Genomic DNA, 17,541 nt, shown 5'->3' with positions numbered 1-17,541 from the left:
ATTTTGCAGATATATAATTCAGGACAAGAAGCAACCTTTCAGTATCCATCACGGTTTTATGTGCAACAAAAGAAAAAAAGCATCAGTGAGATCTTCCCTCTTTGTTCCTTAACCTTGATGCTAGGTGAATTTTTTCAAGTATAGTGTTTTCGGTAAACAGGAAACCTTTCACAAGTGCCCAATATGTGTCCGAGCACAGATCCAGTCCCCTGCTCCTGCCTGGATCCTCACAACATCAGGCCTTTCATGCCAACCTCTTCCCTCATGCCTGTGCTGCTTCATGCCCCCCCGCCCCCCCCGCTTCACTCCTCCTTTGTCTTCCTCCTGTCTCTCTTTGAAAGGGTGCACACATCTGGCTTGCCTTTATTGTGTGATAAATCTCACCCTGCATCTTGGGTTTATTTTCTGAAAGTTTTGAATGGTGTCTTGGAAATGCTGTTGGACAATAGGAGCTCTTTGAACCCAGGCCAGCTGGACGGGACTCCTTGCATTGCAGCTGACATGCAGGCAGGCTTTGGCGGTCTTTCTCGACTCTTTCCTCTCTTTTTTTTACAACATTTGAGTTGTCCTCAAACTTTATTTTTGGAGTGGGCAGTGCATTTCTGAATCTTTTAATCATTATATTATTATTCATTATGGTCATGACTATTTCTCTTTCTGCTGGCACTCCTGGGTGGATCTCTCCTCTCTCACTTAATATCTTGGGTACGACTACCTTGGCCACAACCCACTCAAGCAGTGACTCAGAATCCCTGGCCTGTTCCCAGGAGAGATGCAAGAGTTTTGCCAATTGGTTTAAAAAGAGGCAATAATTTTCCAGAGCTACTCTCTCACTCAACAGAGCTGAGCTGGGTGGAAAAGCTCAGCTCTGTGGTTCCAGGGAGTCCATCCCTGGTGGACAGGCTGTCCCTGGGTTATTATGAAAGCAAAGCCCTGCTCTCTTCACATGCAAACAAGATGACTTCTGAACCTGGCAGTAGGATTCTCCACTGAGAATAATTTCATTCCCTGGGGGCCATTGCACTCAATTTTCCCATTCCCAAGGCCCTGGAGGAAACAAAGCTAAGGGAGGCATGTGGGCAGGATGAGGCATTGTAAGAGAGGGAGTACTGGATGCTCAGGTCAAACTGTTGCCTAATGTATCATCACACAGCTACCCACATCTTGAGTCAGAGTGGAGAACGTCATAATCTGAAGCAGGCCCTCATATTGCTGGGTTTGAGGCTTGCTTGCAGCAGTGGTACATGGCAGAGAAATCCCATCTTCATCCTCTGAGCATCTCAGACTCTCCCAGCCATGCAGGAGGGTGGGAATTGCTCTGATTCTAAAAGCAGGAGGGGATCTATGGCTTGACCGTTTTCCCCTCTACACATGGAATTTATGAAGTGAAGAAGGCTGTTTTGTTCCTGTGTGGCTTCTGTGACTTAAAGACCTTCAAACTGTGCTCTTATGGAGGCAGACATACAAATTGTCTTCATTTCATGTGCTAGGAAGGATACAAGAAAAAAAAATAGATGGCTGGTCTTGCATGGCAGTCTTCCACAGAACATGGTGGGAACCTGAGTGAATCCTTCTGACTGGACTGCACTGCCTCCTGCAAATGGCACTCACTGAGTGATGGAGGGAAGGGGATGACAGGCCTTCCACTATCACTATTGCCAAGAGTGGGTACTTGGCAATGTCAGACCAGATCCTTCCCAGCCTTCCTTCCTATGTGCTGGGAAGCCCACCTGTTTCACAGGGCAGTCAAAAGCCCTGGTGGTCCCTGGTGCAGGTATTTGTAAAGAAGAGGGACTGAGATCATCAGTTGCTTTTTACTCACATCTACTGAAGGGAGGAATAGGTCTTGAGTCAAGTAAAACTCTCCTTCCTCATGTTCTGCTGCAAGATCCAGCCGGGCAGGAAAGCCCGTGAGCATCTGGGAACAGTGGTCCCGCCAGCCCTCTCTATGTTGAAGGCTGAGCCGACTCCAGAGCTCAGCTGCCGTGGTCAAAGCACCAGGCAGAGGTGTCACTCTCTCTCCAGCTGCAGCACGGTGCAAACCACAGCTGGTTCCACGTGCAGGGCTGCCTCTCCTGGGCTGGCAGGCTGGCTGCAGCCGGCCTCTGCTCCTGCTGGCAGGGTGGCATTGCTGCTTCTGCTTGAGGAATGCAAACCGCCTGAGCTGAGCTTGAGGATCGGCCAGGAAAAATCCACAAATAGCAACAGGAAATCAAAATGCCCGCTCCAGACATGCACTAGATATGAGGCCATCCAGCACAGGGAAAAAAATCAAATGCTGGACAATGAAGATTACATCATGCTGTGGATGAACACGTGAGCCCATCCAGATGGGGCCATGCCAACAGGTCCAGATGGCTCAGGAATGCTAACTGCATAGCTACCTCTCTCATCTTTGGTTTCTCGTCCCTCTTTCTTTCCCTATTTTCCATCTCTTCTGGCATCCTTCACTCTTTCCCAGAATAAGTAAATAAATCCTCTGACAACTCTGTGTAATCCAATTTCATCAAATATCAAAAAGGCATCTGAGACCAGTGGATGGCCAGCTGCTCTGGATGTGAATCTCTGGCACTTATAGGTATCAAAGGTGCTGGGTGACCTCACCACACTGTGTGGCTGCTGGGCTTGGCACAGTAATGTGTGCCTTCACCTCACCTGGGACTTCAGCTCCAGGTCACAAAGGAGGAGGTTGTAAAGGCTGCTTGCCTGGAGCCTGAAGCATGCAGGAAAATTAAGAAATCAGCATTACTCCTGCTCTGCTGCAGCTCACCCCAGCTGCTTACAGCTGCCACTGACTGCTCACTGTGGCTGCAGCTACAAGGGGAGGGAGAAAACAGTTTTGCTGTCCTTTGTAGCTAGCAGCCTCTACCTACACCCTGGTACTTATTAGCAGCAAAGAAAAGAGCAGAGTAGCCTCTGTTCAGTCCCCAGTATTGACCAGAGCAGCATTTGCTGCTACTCCACTCTCTCCCAGCATGATAAAAAAAGAGCTGAAAACCATGTAAGAAAAAAGTGAAAGGTGTGTGCTTTGCCAGGTCTAAAAAAGGGCTGCAGGCCATTTGCTCATTAATTACTGCTAATCCAGCTGCTGGACTGCTGCCAACTATATTTGACAAAACCTGAAGAGCAGGAGATGGATCAGAGGATGGAAAAGCAATCTCTGCATCACTCTTCCCAATGGATGATGGTGATCCTAACTTTACAACAGGTCAGACAGAGTTACTGTGAAGAAAAGGCACCTCCAACTAAAGGGAAACGCAAAAAAATGTGCTGAGCAGCAGGAGGGACTGACATGGGTCTTGAATATCTTGCTAGGGACTGATAAAGCCGTGACATTCTGGTATTTTATGAGAAGGAGCTTGTTACCTCTTTCTCATTTACAAACCAGCAGAGAAATAGCTTGGGAGCCTGAGAATCAGCCCAGCACTGACCATGTAGCAGTTTGGGGCAAAAATAAAACAGGGTGCTCTCAGCATCAAACTGATGGAGAAGCTAAGCTTTGTGCCTGGGCCAGGATCTGGTTGTACAGTGGAGGATGAGGTATGAGTACACTCATTCACTGGATTTATAAAGTACAAATTGTTTGGTTTTCAGTAAGGCCCAGAATGGTCAGGCCAGTAACAGCATGGGCCAAAAGTACTTTAGTTTAAATCCTGATGCTGACCAACACAGTCATTCATACTGACACAGAAAGATTACTCTGGATTAGCTTGAAGTATCTGAGGTCAGATAGAGACACGTGCAGTCCACAGGGATAAGGAACAGGAGAGGGATGAAGGATAGCTGGGATATCAGTGGAGAATAGAAACAGAATTGCCAAACTGAAAATGTGGCAAATATCATGTGTAGCTGCAAAGCCATTGAAAAAGAGTCCAACTAGGGAAGCAAAGTAATAACTCGTATGGACCTTTCCTGGCAGATACTTACTAGCAAAACCCCACTCCAGTCTTAGTTTTTGTTAATCTGCTTCACCTATTGGTGACACTGCTCCTTTTCAGTAAGAATAAGGATGTCCACTTTTTTATAGTGACCAAAAGCTGCATCACTGCAAGTGACACCCTGAGGATCACACACTAAGAAACTGGCAGAGCCAGGACTAAAATACAGTTCTCCCATTCCCAACAACCTCACTGCAGCACTGTCCATAAAGACAGAGAAACAACAAAAACAAACCCAACATCATTAAATTGGCAATTCAGTATTTGTGGCTCAACAGCACCTCATCAACTATGAGAGTCTGCCACATTTGCTTGGAAAGAAGAGCCACATTTCCAGCACTCCCTGGGCAAAGAGCTCTCAGATTGAGAGACTGAAAAGTCTTTGAAAGAAACCTTCCATCAACAGTCTTTACAAATGTCAGAGCTGGTTTCCTCCTCCCTGAGCTGCCTGGCTTGCAGTCCCTCCCCCCGGGACAGCAGTGAGCTTAGCCAAAAGCACCTGCCCAGCTCCTTCCTTCAACTGTCATGAATTTAGCAGACTCATTTAACATCAAGCTGTTCTTACATGCAACAATTAACTCTTGAGGCTCTGGAACTGGGTCCTCTTCTTCATCCTGGTCTCCCTCTACCTTTTTTCCCCTACTGAAGAAGAAAGTTCTCCTCCAAGTAGTGAGAGGGCTGCAAATATTGCAGAGCCAGAGCAGGTTCTCATGGTAGAACCCCTGCACCTCGAACAGCAGAAATGGGTTATTCTTGAGCTGCAGTGCTCCCCCTGGATGTGCCATGCCATTGAAAGGAGGAGCCAGTGACCCCACAACACTGTGGTGGGGAGCCAGCATGGAGGATGTTGTTTGGGCATTGATCTAACAAAGCTCACCTGCAGGAGGAATGCTGACAATCCAATAGGAATGTCCACAACCAATGTAGCATGCAGTTCCCTCCTGTGTAACAACAGTTGGTGTCAGGCCCAAGTTGTAGTACTTCTCCAGCCTTAGCTGCCAGCTTTCTCCCAAGGGAGCCCTGACATTCCTGTTGCAGGGGAACTCCTGGCACAAATTGCTCAGCTGAAAGCATTATGTTTTGCATCTATTCTAGGAAAAATGCTAACTGCATTTTGAGCACTCTTTGCTAATCGGGTCAGCCAGACTGACCTAAATGAACATTTTTCCTCATCAAGACAAAGTCACAGAGTAAAGAAGCCAAAAGCAACTTTGCTGAGGTAGTCAGGGGTGAGTTTCCTCTGGAACAGCCTGGACAGTGATTGTAATAAATGACCTCACACAAGGCATCACCTCTGAGCTCTAAAGATGGTACTAATTACTCCAGCACTGGTTTAGATTACATAGTAGTTTCAGGGAGAATAGCCTTGCACAGTGCTCTATAGGTAATTTCTCCAGTCTTAGAAAGTGAGAAGATAAAATAGGACAAGAAAGAAAGGAGTGAAAAAGTATGTGGATATGTGCACTTTTAACCTTCATGAGACTTTGTTCTGGCTGATCAATGTGTCAAGGTAAGTATAAAGCATCTATCACTTGGATACAGACCAGGCCAGAGCAGTGCCACATGATTTCAAAGGCAGATAGCCCTGGACAGGTTTAAGAAAATAAGAGTGAAAGAAAAGATACAAAGAAAGAGAAAGGAAGGTGGATAAAGAAGTCAGAAAGGGGTGGTTGAGAGGATAAGGCTGGAGTGTTTGGGTCAGTTCAGGAAATTACAGGAAAGGAAAACTTTGAATGATGTAACCATACAGGAAAGCAGAAGTAAAATTTGTTTTCTTGAGCAGCTGGAAATAAGTTAGATAGATGTAAACACTGCATGGCAGACATGGGGAACAACTGGGTTGAAAGACACAGCCTGCCTTTCAGCATGCTACTTGCAGTCCCTTGCCACTCTGACCATGCCCTTGGCTCTTTCAACCTTTCAGTTATTTCTGCTCTGAGGAACGTTGCAAAACATGCAGACACCAACCCAAGGAAACACCTAACAACTTACAACACAAGTTGAGCTCCCAGATACAGGAAAAAGTAAGAGACGAGCTCCATGTAAGCTCTGTCCTAGTGCCAGGCTGAAAACTGGATTGATGATTTCAGTCAGGGGATACCAAACTACACTGAGGTAGCTCACACAGAAGTCACCTGCTGCAGCAGGAAAAAGATGGTGCCAGCATGGGGAGCCAGCCAAGAAAGATGGCTTTGGTTCCACCCTTGTTCTTATTTCTCATCTGTGATGTGGCAACATGAAGTCTCAGCAGTTCAGATGTGAAAATACAGTCCCTGGCAGAAAGCTGGGATTGGCTTGGAATTGAGGACCTAACACACTTGGCTCCTCCACCAGACATGTCTCCTGAAGAACAGTGCTCACCACAAGGTTGCTTGTGAAGCATAGGTGACTGCATTGTACCTTGATGCACAAACCTGGAATTTCCCTGGGAAAACTCTCAGCCAGCTTAGGCTGAGAGACAGGTTTTGGGCATTTCTTAGGAGAGCTATAATGGTTTGCTTTGTTGCTGGTACCCTACCTGTTTTCCTGTAACTCTGCAACAAGGAGAGTCACAATTGGCTTTTGTGAGCCATCTGGTTTCTTACAGTGGACTGTCCACAACAGGACAAGGATCCATAAGCTTTAGTGGATTGACTCATACCTTCCTTGAAATGCATTGGAACAAGTGAGCCTTGAGGATCAAATTGCTGTATCAAGAACAATCCTGCCTGGGGTTATGTGTAGAAGATCTGCCATGCGGCTGTCCCAAAGACAACTTCAGGGAATTAAGCATTTTCATTTGCTTCCTTTAACACTGAGAATTCTTTAAATAGTAAATAAGTAATTATTAAATGCTAATTAAATACTACCTTAAAACCTATGGAGAAATGCTGAGGAAAAAAGGGAGCAAGCAGAGGAATAACTTTTCTCCAAGGACACACAGCAGTAAGTCACAGAAGTGTCAGCCTGGCCATATTTTAAATAGTGCAGCTACAGCTGTGGCTGCCTATGAAATCCCTAGTTCTAAAATCCTAGTTCAAGTGGTTGCTTCAGAAAATGCTCTTCTGTCCTAATCCCTGCTCTACCAGAGAGAGCTCCATTCCAGGCTTCAGCAAGAACAGTGCAGCACCAGCACGGCACCAGTCATGGATGAGACCAGAGCAGCACAGGATAGGACCAGTGCAGTACCAGATAAGCTCCTCACCAGCAGAAGACATTTTGCATCAATGAACACAACACATTTAATTAAATTCAGAAGCTACCACACACTATGGTGGCTTCTGAAGCCACCATACAGTACAAGCTTGTCCACTTGTACCAAGAGAAGGTACAGTGGGCCAGTCTTAGAGGTTTTTACAGTCTGATCTATACAAATGAGACCTCAGATTTATCCCTCTCTGAAAGTGGTGGTGGTGGCATTAAATGGCTGCCTTATGCACAGGGGATGAGGATCACCTGGCAGACACAGACTGAGCAGTACAAAACTCCAGCATCTCCCAGCTGGTGCTGATCCCTTGGTGGGAGTGGACTGTATGCACAGATGTACTTCCACCTCCTGCCAAACCCTCCCTTTGTTTACTCTGCAAGCACTTCAACGAAGACCTTCCTGCTTCTCCCCACCAAGAAGATGGATCTGTCTCTACTGTTTAACCCTGTTTTGGACATATGCCTTCTTGCACTCCTGCTCTACGTTGCAGCCTCTCTCCTAATTCTGGCCCAAGAGCACAGTTAATGGGTTCTCCCACTTTGGCTGAGATGATAACTTAGGACAATGGGTTCCCAGCACATGCAGGCAGTTGTCCAACAAATGAATGTGTTTATTTAGGAAGAATATCCCAAATGTTTATCGATTTCCTGGCAGATAGGACCCACAAATGATCCACAGTCTCTGGATTAAGTATTTACCTAGAGTCTTCCAAATGAAGTTCAAGTCTCTTCCCTTCTTCTTTATTAAAAGGGAAACATTTTTCCTGGTGGTGACTCTACAGTGCTGATGCTCAGAGACTCAGACTCAGAGATCCATGGACCCATGTTCAGCTCTGGTTTCATCCTGCTGCTAGCACTTCTGCAAGTATAAGTCCCAGCATGAGATAGTAAGGAGCAGCAGGGCCACGAAGTGTAAAACCTATGAGATGGATCCAAAGAGACTAATGAAATAGAAAGATATGGGAACTATTATCTTTGGATTCATTCCCATCAGGCCAGGTGTGATGGCCCCACCAGGTCTCTGTATCTGTGCTCCAGATCCTACAGGAATCTGGTTGGCGAGTTCCAAGAAAAATTTAAAGAAAATAGCCTTTCCATATCTAGTACTTGGCAGACTAATCATAAATGTGTTACTGACCAAATTTTACCAGGCAAATTTTACCAGGACTAGAGGGCCAAAATGCTTGCTGCATGTGTCCCCACAAGAGATTACCATCAGTCCTGGAGACCCAGCCTCATGTTACAGCAGAGCTTTCCTGTCTAGCAACTGTAAGGGATACAAAGTGGGTGACCAAATCTGCCTGCGCTCTCCATCCTCACTGTGCACTGAGACGGTGAGAGGGAGTTTACAGAGCATGAAACTCGCTCAGACCAAAGGTCAGTCCAACACCTAAGCACCACTTAAGTGCTATTTATGTCCCTGTAGTAGGCATAAGAGGAATAAAAGTGTGTACAGGCTTCCTGTGAGAGTCATCCATGGTGAATCGCCTTTCTTCATCTTCTGGGGAAGCTTCCCCTGTGAGTGGAAGCAGCCCCACTCTCAGCCTGCTCACAATGTACAGTCCTGCCACTCTCCTCCTCCCGCAGGCCAGGACAATATTAAAGGAAAGAGCACACAGTAAGCCCAACACCCAGTTTGTACTCAAGGAGCACACCCACAGAGACAGGCAGTTCTTCTCCCATTCTGCTGTCCCTTTGTAGGCTCCAGAAAATGCCATTTGTCACATTGCCTGGGCATATAGGATCACACAGTGAAAGAGTCCGTTAGTGTGCATTCCCCAGAGGAGTTGGGTTAGCACTCCTAGACAGCCTGAACAGCCATTCTGCAGCTTCTAACTGTGGAGACTCAAGTCAGCATGGAGGCTATTTTCTTGCCTTGATGTCTCTTGAAGGAGGTAAAGTATATGCTTTGAAAAGCATAGAGTCAAAATAAAGCTGTGTTTACATAAATATCCAAAGTAATCTTTGAAGGTGGTTTTTTTTCACTATAAAATACAGAAGCAGAGGGAAGAAACAAACCCACTGGGGCACTGGGCTGAAAAGAAACACATGACTCCTGTTTGGTTGGTTTATTCTGGCTTCCTTCTGACACAAGTGTCACAAACCCAGTGAAGCACAGTGGTGCATCTGACTCAAGAGATAAGTCTTTTGAAGAGTTTCACAGCACTGATAAGAGCCGAATGAGAAAGTAAGAGTACTCTGAGTACAATTGTAATAGATTGTAAGCAAATAGATGGTTGCTTGCAGAAATTATCAGATATGCTGGACTGGGCAGGACACAAATGGGTGAAATTGATAAACAGGCACTGCATGAAGGATTAGCTTTACATATGGTAGGTCCTTCTGGGAGAAGAAAAAAAAAAGAGCAAAGTTGTCTTGCAAAGTTCAAGAGCAGTATATGGCCTCTAAAGCAAAAGGAGACTGACAGTGCTATTAGCAGCCATCTTCTGTAAGTCTGGTTCACAAAAGCTAAGTGAAGAGAGGTATTTTGTGTCCTTTGAAGACTTCCCCTCCAATTAAGCAGACACCACTCTCCATACAATTTTCAAAAAAAACCCCAAAATCCTCACAGTGATAAATCGGTTCCTTAAACCCAGTCTAAACCTTCCCCATTACAATTTATGACCACTCATCCTCCTGCCATGCACTTATGAAAGAGCCTGGCTCCATCTTCTCAGAAACTTCCTCAGCTGTGCAGGTAGGCTTCTGCTAGGTCCTCCAGGAGCTGTCTCTTCTCCAGCCAAGGAAGTCCAACTCCCTCACCTACTCCTCACAGGAGAAATTCTCCATCTCCCAGTTACCTTGGTGACAACCCTCTTGATGCACTCAGATTTATCCATGTCTTTCTGCTATCAGGCAGCCCAAAACTGGACACTGTATTTGAGACACAGTTTTACGATTCTCAAGAAAAAGGGGATAATCACTTCCCTGTGTCTATCTACCATGTCACTCCTGCTCCTAGCTGCCTTTGCTACTGGGGCACACCAGTGCTCTGTGACCCCTGATGGGTCAGTCCGTCCGTCCGTCCATCCATCCATCCATCCATCCATCCATCCATCCATCCATCCACTCCAGGGGCAAGAGTCGGGGTTTGTACTTGCTGAATTTCATGAGGTTTCTGTCAACCTATTTCTACAACCTGGACAGATGTCTCTGAAAGGCAGCTCCTACACATTCAATTTTTTTTTTATTTTGCAAGCACACAGATCTTTCTGAAGATGCATCTACAGACGTGCCTTAATTAATTCTTTGTCACAGCTTGAGATGAACAATACAGAGAGTAATTTTTTAAAGACCAAGATGACTCATTAGGACTGCCAAGGTTGTGGAAAAGACAGTAGTTTAGACACATGCAATTCTTGCCCCAAAGGAGCACAGACTCTGCAGTAAGGTTCATCCATCTTTTCTTTCTACTTCCTTCCTGAAAAGAGGAAATCATACTCATGAAAATTTCATACTGACATTTATGGCTGAAATTCCTGCCCTGTTTTAAGAAAAATGCCTGCTGAACAATATCTGGAAAAGCTTGCCCATCTGTGAAGCAAAGGCACTGGCAACTTTGTGAGCTATTGTGCACGGTGATGTTTTGCACAGTTCTATGTCAAAAGAACTTCTCCACACATTGCAAGATCCCAGGAGATTTGCTGGATTTAGTAAGAAAATCCAAGTGTATTTCTTCCATCCTTCCCATTGTCATGCAGAGTGAGAACAAAGAGCATGATGTATTATGTTCTGGCTCTTGTATCACCAACAGATTTGGTTGGCGAGAAGTGGCTACAGAATCTCTTATATGTATCTTCTGCAGGAAGAGAAGGTTTCAGCTTGACTCTCTCGCTCCAGCAGAAGTTGTGGTGCTGGCAGTTGGGAAAAAAGCCCACAGGGGAAAAAAAAAGCCTTTAAAAAGTGACTTTCTGCTGTCAGCTGAGCATAATGATGCCTGAGTCACTGCAACATAGTTAAATGAGAAGAAAACGGTAAGCTGCTTCCAGAAGCAGCTCTCCAAGCAGAAAAGCCATTTAAATGAGGCAGGACAGAGCCAACCTGCCCATGGCCACCACACACTTTAAACACACTGTCCTCGCAGGTGGCACCAGATGGCACTCTTACACAAAAGCTGCTTTTTCACAGGGTCTGCTTGCAGGCAGAAGTTGTGTTTAACTATAAAAAGGTACCACCTATGTTGGTTAGGGGTTCCCTGACTTCTGACCACAGCCCATGTTGCACCTGGTAAAAGGGCTGGTGCCAATACATACTGTTTTCATTTTGGTAAAGAAATAAATGGTCTTCGCATAAAGCACTTCCTATCAGCATACCTTCATCCACGCTGGATGTGTACGGAATTAGGGAAAGCACAAAACTCCTAACAACAGGTCTCTCAGATATGAGCAGGCGAGGCAAGCGCTCAGTTTTGGGGTGATGTGCCACTGGAAGGTCTGCCTGAACACTGCAGACTCTGTTGCCTTTGGTAGAGCCCAGTGGAATCAGTCCTCGAGGCACAGTGCTATCTCGGAAATTAGGAGCTGGCAAGATCTCTGAGGGATGGGGCTGCCTCCATAATCACTTTCCCAGACCCTGTGTGCCTCTGCTTGGTGCAGTGCACTTAATATTTATGTAAATTCTGCTTCTCTACCGTCTCCCTCACAAAGGAGGCAACACAAAAGACTTTAAATATCTTTTGTGTAGCAAAACAGAAGTGGATTCAGCAGGGGATTCACCCTCTCCCTGTTCCCTGCTCCCATTGCAAGGGTAGTCCTCAGCGACGCTCACAGTTCTACACCGGGAACACGGGAGGTGCCAGTACCGTGAAAGGAGAGTAACAAGCCATTGCTCAGATCTCTGTCCGGGGCAGGCACACTCTTGCACGGCTGCAGCCGCTCAGAGGCTGGCGGAGCCTGGCGTTCCGGCAGTGCTCTGCTGCCCAGCGCTGGATACCCTCGCTCCAAACCACCTCTGGGGTGGGGCCCTTCCCACTTCTGCCTCAGGGCTGGGTCCTGCCTGGCAGAGGGGCTGCAGGATCCCATGGAAACTCTCACGGAGAGCTCGGGCTCTACAGCAAAGAGTCTGTGCGTGTTCTCAGGAAGAGCTGCTGGACTGAGAACTCGCCTGACTCCTGGGAGAAACTGGGCAATTTCCCTAGAGGTGAACAATGCTCCTTTGGTTCCTTGAGACTGGCAACACATTTTCCTCCCTAGTCACTCTTCCCCCTCACCCTTCTCTCCAAAGTAAATCAGCCCAGCCAAAGCGCCAAGCGGTAGATGCTTCATCTCCCAAATGCCACTCTGAGGAAAAGTTACAGGCAAAGGAGAGAGGAGGCGCTGAGCCCAAAGCTCTCCCGACGGCAACCGGCCGTGCCTCCGGTGCTGCCCGAGCTCACACACGGCAGGTCGTACATTCCCCGCCTGGCACCGCACACTTCTCCCCATCCATCAGGCTCATAAAAACCATAGTGTACAACAGCCCTGAGAGTCCCTGGCGGGGTCTCCTCGGGGTAACAGCGGCTGGGCCAGTCCAGCGGGGAGTTGGCCGTGTGCGACGGCGGGCACCCGGCTACCTGCATCGCCGGCGCACCCCGGGGCAGGGCGGGGACCGAGGAGAGCCCGCCGCCGTGTCCCGTCCCCGCTGCTGGGGCCGGCCCGCCGGAACGGAGGTGCTGCCGGCGGTCCCTTACCACATTGCTGAGAAAGTCCGCCTCGCTGAAGTCGCCGAAGTCGAGGAAGCCGGTGCCGGCGGCAGGGAAGAGCCGTTCGGCGGGGAAGGGCTCCAGGATACTGTCCATGGTGCCCGCGGCGCCGGGGCTCGGCCGCCCCCCGCGCTCGGCCGGCCGGGCTCACTGCGGCCGCACGCTCCCGCCCGCCCCCCGGTGGCGGCGGCCCATGGGCGGCGGGGCGGCAGCGACCGCCGGGCGGGCACGGGAGCGGAGCGCCGCGCCGGTGCCGCTCAGGGCGGCTGTCAGTGCCCCGCTGCCGAGGGGCCGGCGGGCGGCCGCGGCACGCCCCCGCCGCTCTCCGGGAGCCACCGGGGCGGGACTTCCCGCGCAGACACCCCCTCGAGGCAGCGCCCCCGCCTCCCGGGCAGCCCCCGCACCGCCGGACGAGGCGAGGCCGGTGGCTGCCCGGGGCCCCCGTGCTCCTCCCGGCGCTGCGGAGGGACCCGAGGGCGCTGCTGGTCCCCGGCAGAGCCGTGTCAGTTTGACGAACTGAACAAACCCTCCTTTCAGCAGCCGGCCGGCCGGCTTTGGTGGCTCTTCTGCATCCCTCGGGGGGGAGCAGCGCCGGGAAAGATGGGCGTTCCGCGGGATCGGAGCCTGAAGGGCAGCCGGCAGGGAGGTCTCCTTGCCCCCGCTCCCCGCAGAGGGCTTGCAGGTAGGCCTGGCTGCAGCTGCACGTGCGGCTGCTCTGTAATTAAAGAGCTGGGCACCATTAAAGAGCTTCAGGAAGATTATATGGTTTCAGATAAATAGGATTATGGATCCCTGTCCTCTCTGATCATTACTCTAACCAACACTCAAGAAAACCACTTATAATAATCCCGTTGAAGAAGCCCTGATGTTTTCTTAATCTGTCCCTATTTCCATGGCTCCACAGAGAACAGACTGGAGTCCCAGCTCCAAGGAGGGGCTTTCTTGGTCACAGGCATCTGGAGAAAAAAAAACAAAGATAGCAGAGCATCTCTCCTGGAGTAAACCTGGCCAGAAGTTGCCAGTGGTGATGGTCCTGGCAAAGAAGTGCTGATTTGAAGCTGGCTGGAGCCTGTGCTTGAACTGGACACAGGATTTTCATCCATCCAGGCTCTTGCTCCACATTCTCCATGGCTGTCAGAACTAACAGCACAACCCAAGGTGCTCCTTGGCTACTGGTTGCACAAGCAGCCACATCCTGCACACAAAAGCCTTTATACTTACACACACAATGAGCTCTTTCAGTTACATTTACTTTTACCTTATGTTTCAGTCAAGTGTAAAGAGCCTTTGGGTAAAAGGTCAGAGACATAAATTCAGCCAGGATGGAGTTGTGCTGAGAAAATAATGCTGTTCCTACTTCCTAAATTGTAAAGAAACCTCTTTGTTAATGTGGATGCCAGTGGGTTTAAAGGGGGAAACACAAAAACCTTTGCCACTCTAAGATGGGAAAAAGAAATCCGTCCAGACCCTTCAGCAAGAAGTAAACATGTCTCCAAGTAAGAGGGAAGATGCCTTTCCTTTAACATCCCAGTCAGCAGGGTTCTCAGCTGCAAGGAGTAGACAGACTGAATCCTGCCATAGCAATGGAGTGACAGTAAGGGCCACAGCAGGGGCAGCTTCCCCTCCTGCCACTAACCAAACATGGATATCACTACCTTAACTATGAAGACTCACTGGTGAAACCAAGAGCTTCGGGTTCAGTGCCTTGCCCAAGCTAACACAAGGAAGCCTCTTCTCAGGACACACACTGTATTTATCCTCAGGCCGAGGAAGCTCAGATGGTGTCAGCTACAGTTTGCACATCCTGGGTGGCAGTGTCATCAGAAAAGGTCAAGCAAAGTAAACCTCACTTGTTTGTCTGTGCTCTGAAGGGAAAATGCTTTGGCACAGTCAGATAGGAGCTTTGAAATCCATTCTGGAAATTAAAATAGCTCAGAAAAAAAGAAAAAAATGAAATTGGCTGGTCTGAAACTCTGCTTCTACTCAGTGCTTTTAGTATTGAGTGTAACTGCCCAGATGCAGCTTCTCTGCCTATGACTTTGCAGGCAAGGAAGAATCATAACAAATATCCCCTTTTGATGTTGAACAGGAAATCTGCTCTGTCCCATCTTGGAGAGCTCTGATGGGAGCCCCCATCCCTAGCATTTGTGTAGAGCTTTGAAATGGACGCTTTGCTTATGTCAGGCATGAGTGCAGTTCACTAAAGGCAATGGAAATGTCATCTAGGTGGTCAGAGGGTGTTGCTACTGACCCTCTGGAGCCAAAAAGGAGAGTTATTTCTGCAGGCAAGCAGTTTTGTGCTCCAGAAGAGACTTGGAGACAGGTAAATTGTTGATGGGTGAGGGAGGTGCCTGCGGTTCAGAAAAACTCAGATGTGCTGCTGCAACTGGCCATGGGTGCCTGCAGCAAAGAGGGAAAAGGACAGGCTGAGTGGCACTGCTGAAGCAGAGGCCTGGCAACTGCAGCACTTGCAACACTTGAATGGTGCATCATCCTTACTAGAGGATCTTTAAAACCAAGTTCTGCAGCCACCTCTTGGGACATAGATATAGCAGAGCAGGAAGCAACCTTGGGGCAGGGGCTAAATTACATGATCATTCCAATTCCTTCCCAGCCCAGTTTTCTCTGATTTTATACTTAGATTTATTTGCAATCTGATTACAGCAGGAGATTGAAATAGCAATCAAGTATGTTCAGGCTGAACAAGTCAAAATGACAACAGGTAAGTCTTCCTGGCCTCACAATATTTGGTACTGCAAATACACATGTGTGACCAACAAAGCTAATTTTATCACTGCTGAGAAGTGAATCATCAGTCCATTTCTCATAAGAAAGGGATCCTGCTCTCCTGTGCTCCATCCTGCCTAGTCCTGCTTCCACGGCTTGCCTTTATGTCCATGGAGTGAGAACTGCAAGTCTCTCATCTTATCACTTTGCATTTGCTTTGCCTTCACCCTGCATTGTTGTGAGCAGGACACACAAGACAAGGTAAGCAGGCCCCGGGCTTGAACACGTGGACAGCAATCCAGGCCATTCGGCTACAAGCCAAGCTGAAGCTTTTGGTTCCCCCACCCAGGACTGTGCCAAGAGGTTTCACAGTCTCTTCAAGGATGAGTGTTTCTTGAGGAATGTAGGGTGAAATGACAGTGATTTTTGGTCTGCTGCATGCAGGCTCTGTTGTTACAGGAGGGGTCATCTGCGTAGTGTTTGCAGCCTGGACAGCTGGTATGGGAATGATTCATGCTGCTAGAACTGCTTTGCTTTGCAGGTCAGGCTGGCTCTTTAGGACCACCACCAAAGACAAGCTTTTACTTCAAGTCTGTGAAAGATACCATTTGTCCTGTTTATTTTTCCAGTGTTGGTGTTCATATGGATAGAATATACAGTTTCTGCCACAGCCTGCCTTCCTAGTCATGAAGGTTTTCTGGAGTCATGCGGACTCCATACTTTGGCTCTTTGCAACAGTCTTGCCTCCATTTTGCTTTGTCTTTTCTATGGATTTGATTACTTCTCCATATATTGCTTTGATGTGGTTTTGCTCACTGTTTTGTGCACCACAGACAGAGGGAGCTGCATTATAGGCCCCCTCTGCTCCTGAAGGCCCACTGAGAACAAGGTGAGGATGGAAATGGAACTTTCAGCCTAGTTCAAAGAAGAGATACTACAGTCCCGAGACGGGCTCTTAGAAGTCAGGTTGTGTGTGATAGCACAAGTAGTTACATATCCAAGCATCTGGCTGTGATTTCTTCATTTAGGTTTTTATGGGGACAATTAAAAACCCAGGAAAAAGTCAAGATAGAAGGTGATACAGCAAAACAGTCTCTAGCAAAAGTAACTTTTGAGGAAGGACTTGCAATCACTGGAGCCTTTCTTTGCCTTCTGATCCACAGCCCTGCCTCATCCAGGAAATGTGTCTCCCTTTTGATTTCCTTCCAGCAGCTGGTTTAAACTCTCTCTTTCTTGCACACACACCTCTCTATCTAGCCAGCATCAGCTGCTTTCCATTTCCTTCTTCCTGCTGTGTGCACTCCCAGCCAGGTACCCAGCACACCTGTTCCCATCAGCAGCAAGCAGCAGTGGAACAGGAAGGGGAGCCAGTGCAGAGATCACACCCATTGCAGCTCCCTGCTAAAAACAGAGAAGGGGGTAATACCTATGAAAAAAGTGTTCATAGATCTGCTGCCACAACTGAAAGAGGGAATGAATTGTGTTCTGCATATTGCTTTGTGTGCAGCTGCACAGGACATCAAATTAAATGTCTGCCTGCAAGCAGACACACTTCTTTAATGACCACCAAATCCAGGTAGGCGTGAGCCATGCTGGAGCACTGCAGAGAAGTGCAGACACGTGTGTGTCATAAGGAAATGTGCACCACAACTTGTGCTTTTTTTTCCCCATATTGCTTAGGAAATAGAGGGGAAAGTGAAGAGCATATTAATTGCATGTTTGCATATGGCAAGGGTCCATGAATGCTGTGGTTTCAATGAGCACCCTAATGCTATGTGGGGAATGAAAGGGAAGCCACAGAGCTCAGCAGTGCAATTATTATTCTTTCTGGGGTAAACTTGGGGCCCTTGTATAGATTTAAATCAGCCTTGCAAACAAGGAGCAAGTGACAGACAAGGAAGGAGAAAAGACCTAGGAAAAGGAAAGCCGTGAGTACAAGACACTGGACCCTAGGAACATCCCTTTATGGAACCCCTTTAGTCTCCTGGGAATGTGGCTGAGCTGCCTGTG

The 17,541-nt window shown here is 48.0% G+C and overlaps 1 protein-coding gene across 2 annotated transcripts in view; it reads right to left on the bottom strand.

Moving 5' to 3' along the window:
- CREB3L1 (cAMP responsive element binding protein 3 like 1) overlaps window positions 1-12,951 on the bottom strand; it is a 45,409-nt gene extending 32,458 nt beyond the window's left edge. Inside the window, exon 1 of one of the 2 annotated variants that reach the window (XM_053945608.1) lies at window positions 12,793-12,951. In XM_053945608.1, the coding sequence (XP_053801583.1) occupies window positions 12,793-12,900 (108 nt within the window). In that variant the 5' untranslated portion in view covers window positions 12,901-12,951. The remainder of the gene's footprint in view (window positions 1-12,792) is intronic. The other variant, XM_053945607.1, reaches the window with a different exon arrangement.
- Between the last annotated feature and the right edge of the window lie 4,590 nt (window positions 12,952-17,541).

The sequence above is a fragment of the Vidua chalybeata genome, chromosome 6 (assembly GCF_026979565.1).
Source record: "Vidua chalybeata isolate OUT-0048 chromosome 6, bVidCha1 merged haplotype, whole genome shotgun sequence".
NCBI lineage: Eukaryota > Metazoa > Chordata > Aves > Passeriformes > Viduidae > Vidua > Vidua chalybeata.
The sequence above is the reverse complement of the archived record's forward strand: the minus strand, read 5'-3'. Positions and strand labels throughout refer to the sequence as shown.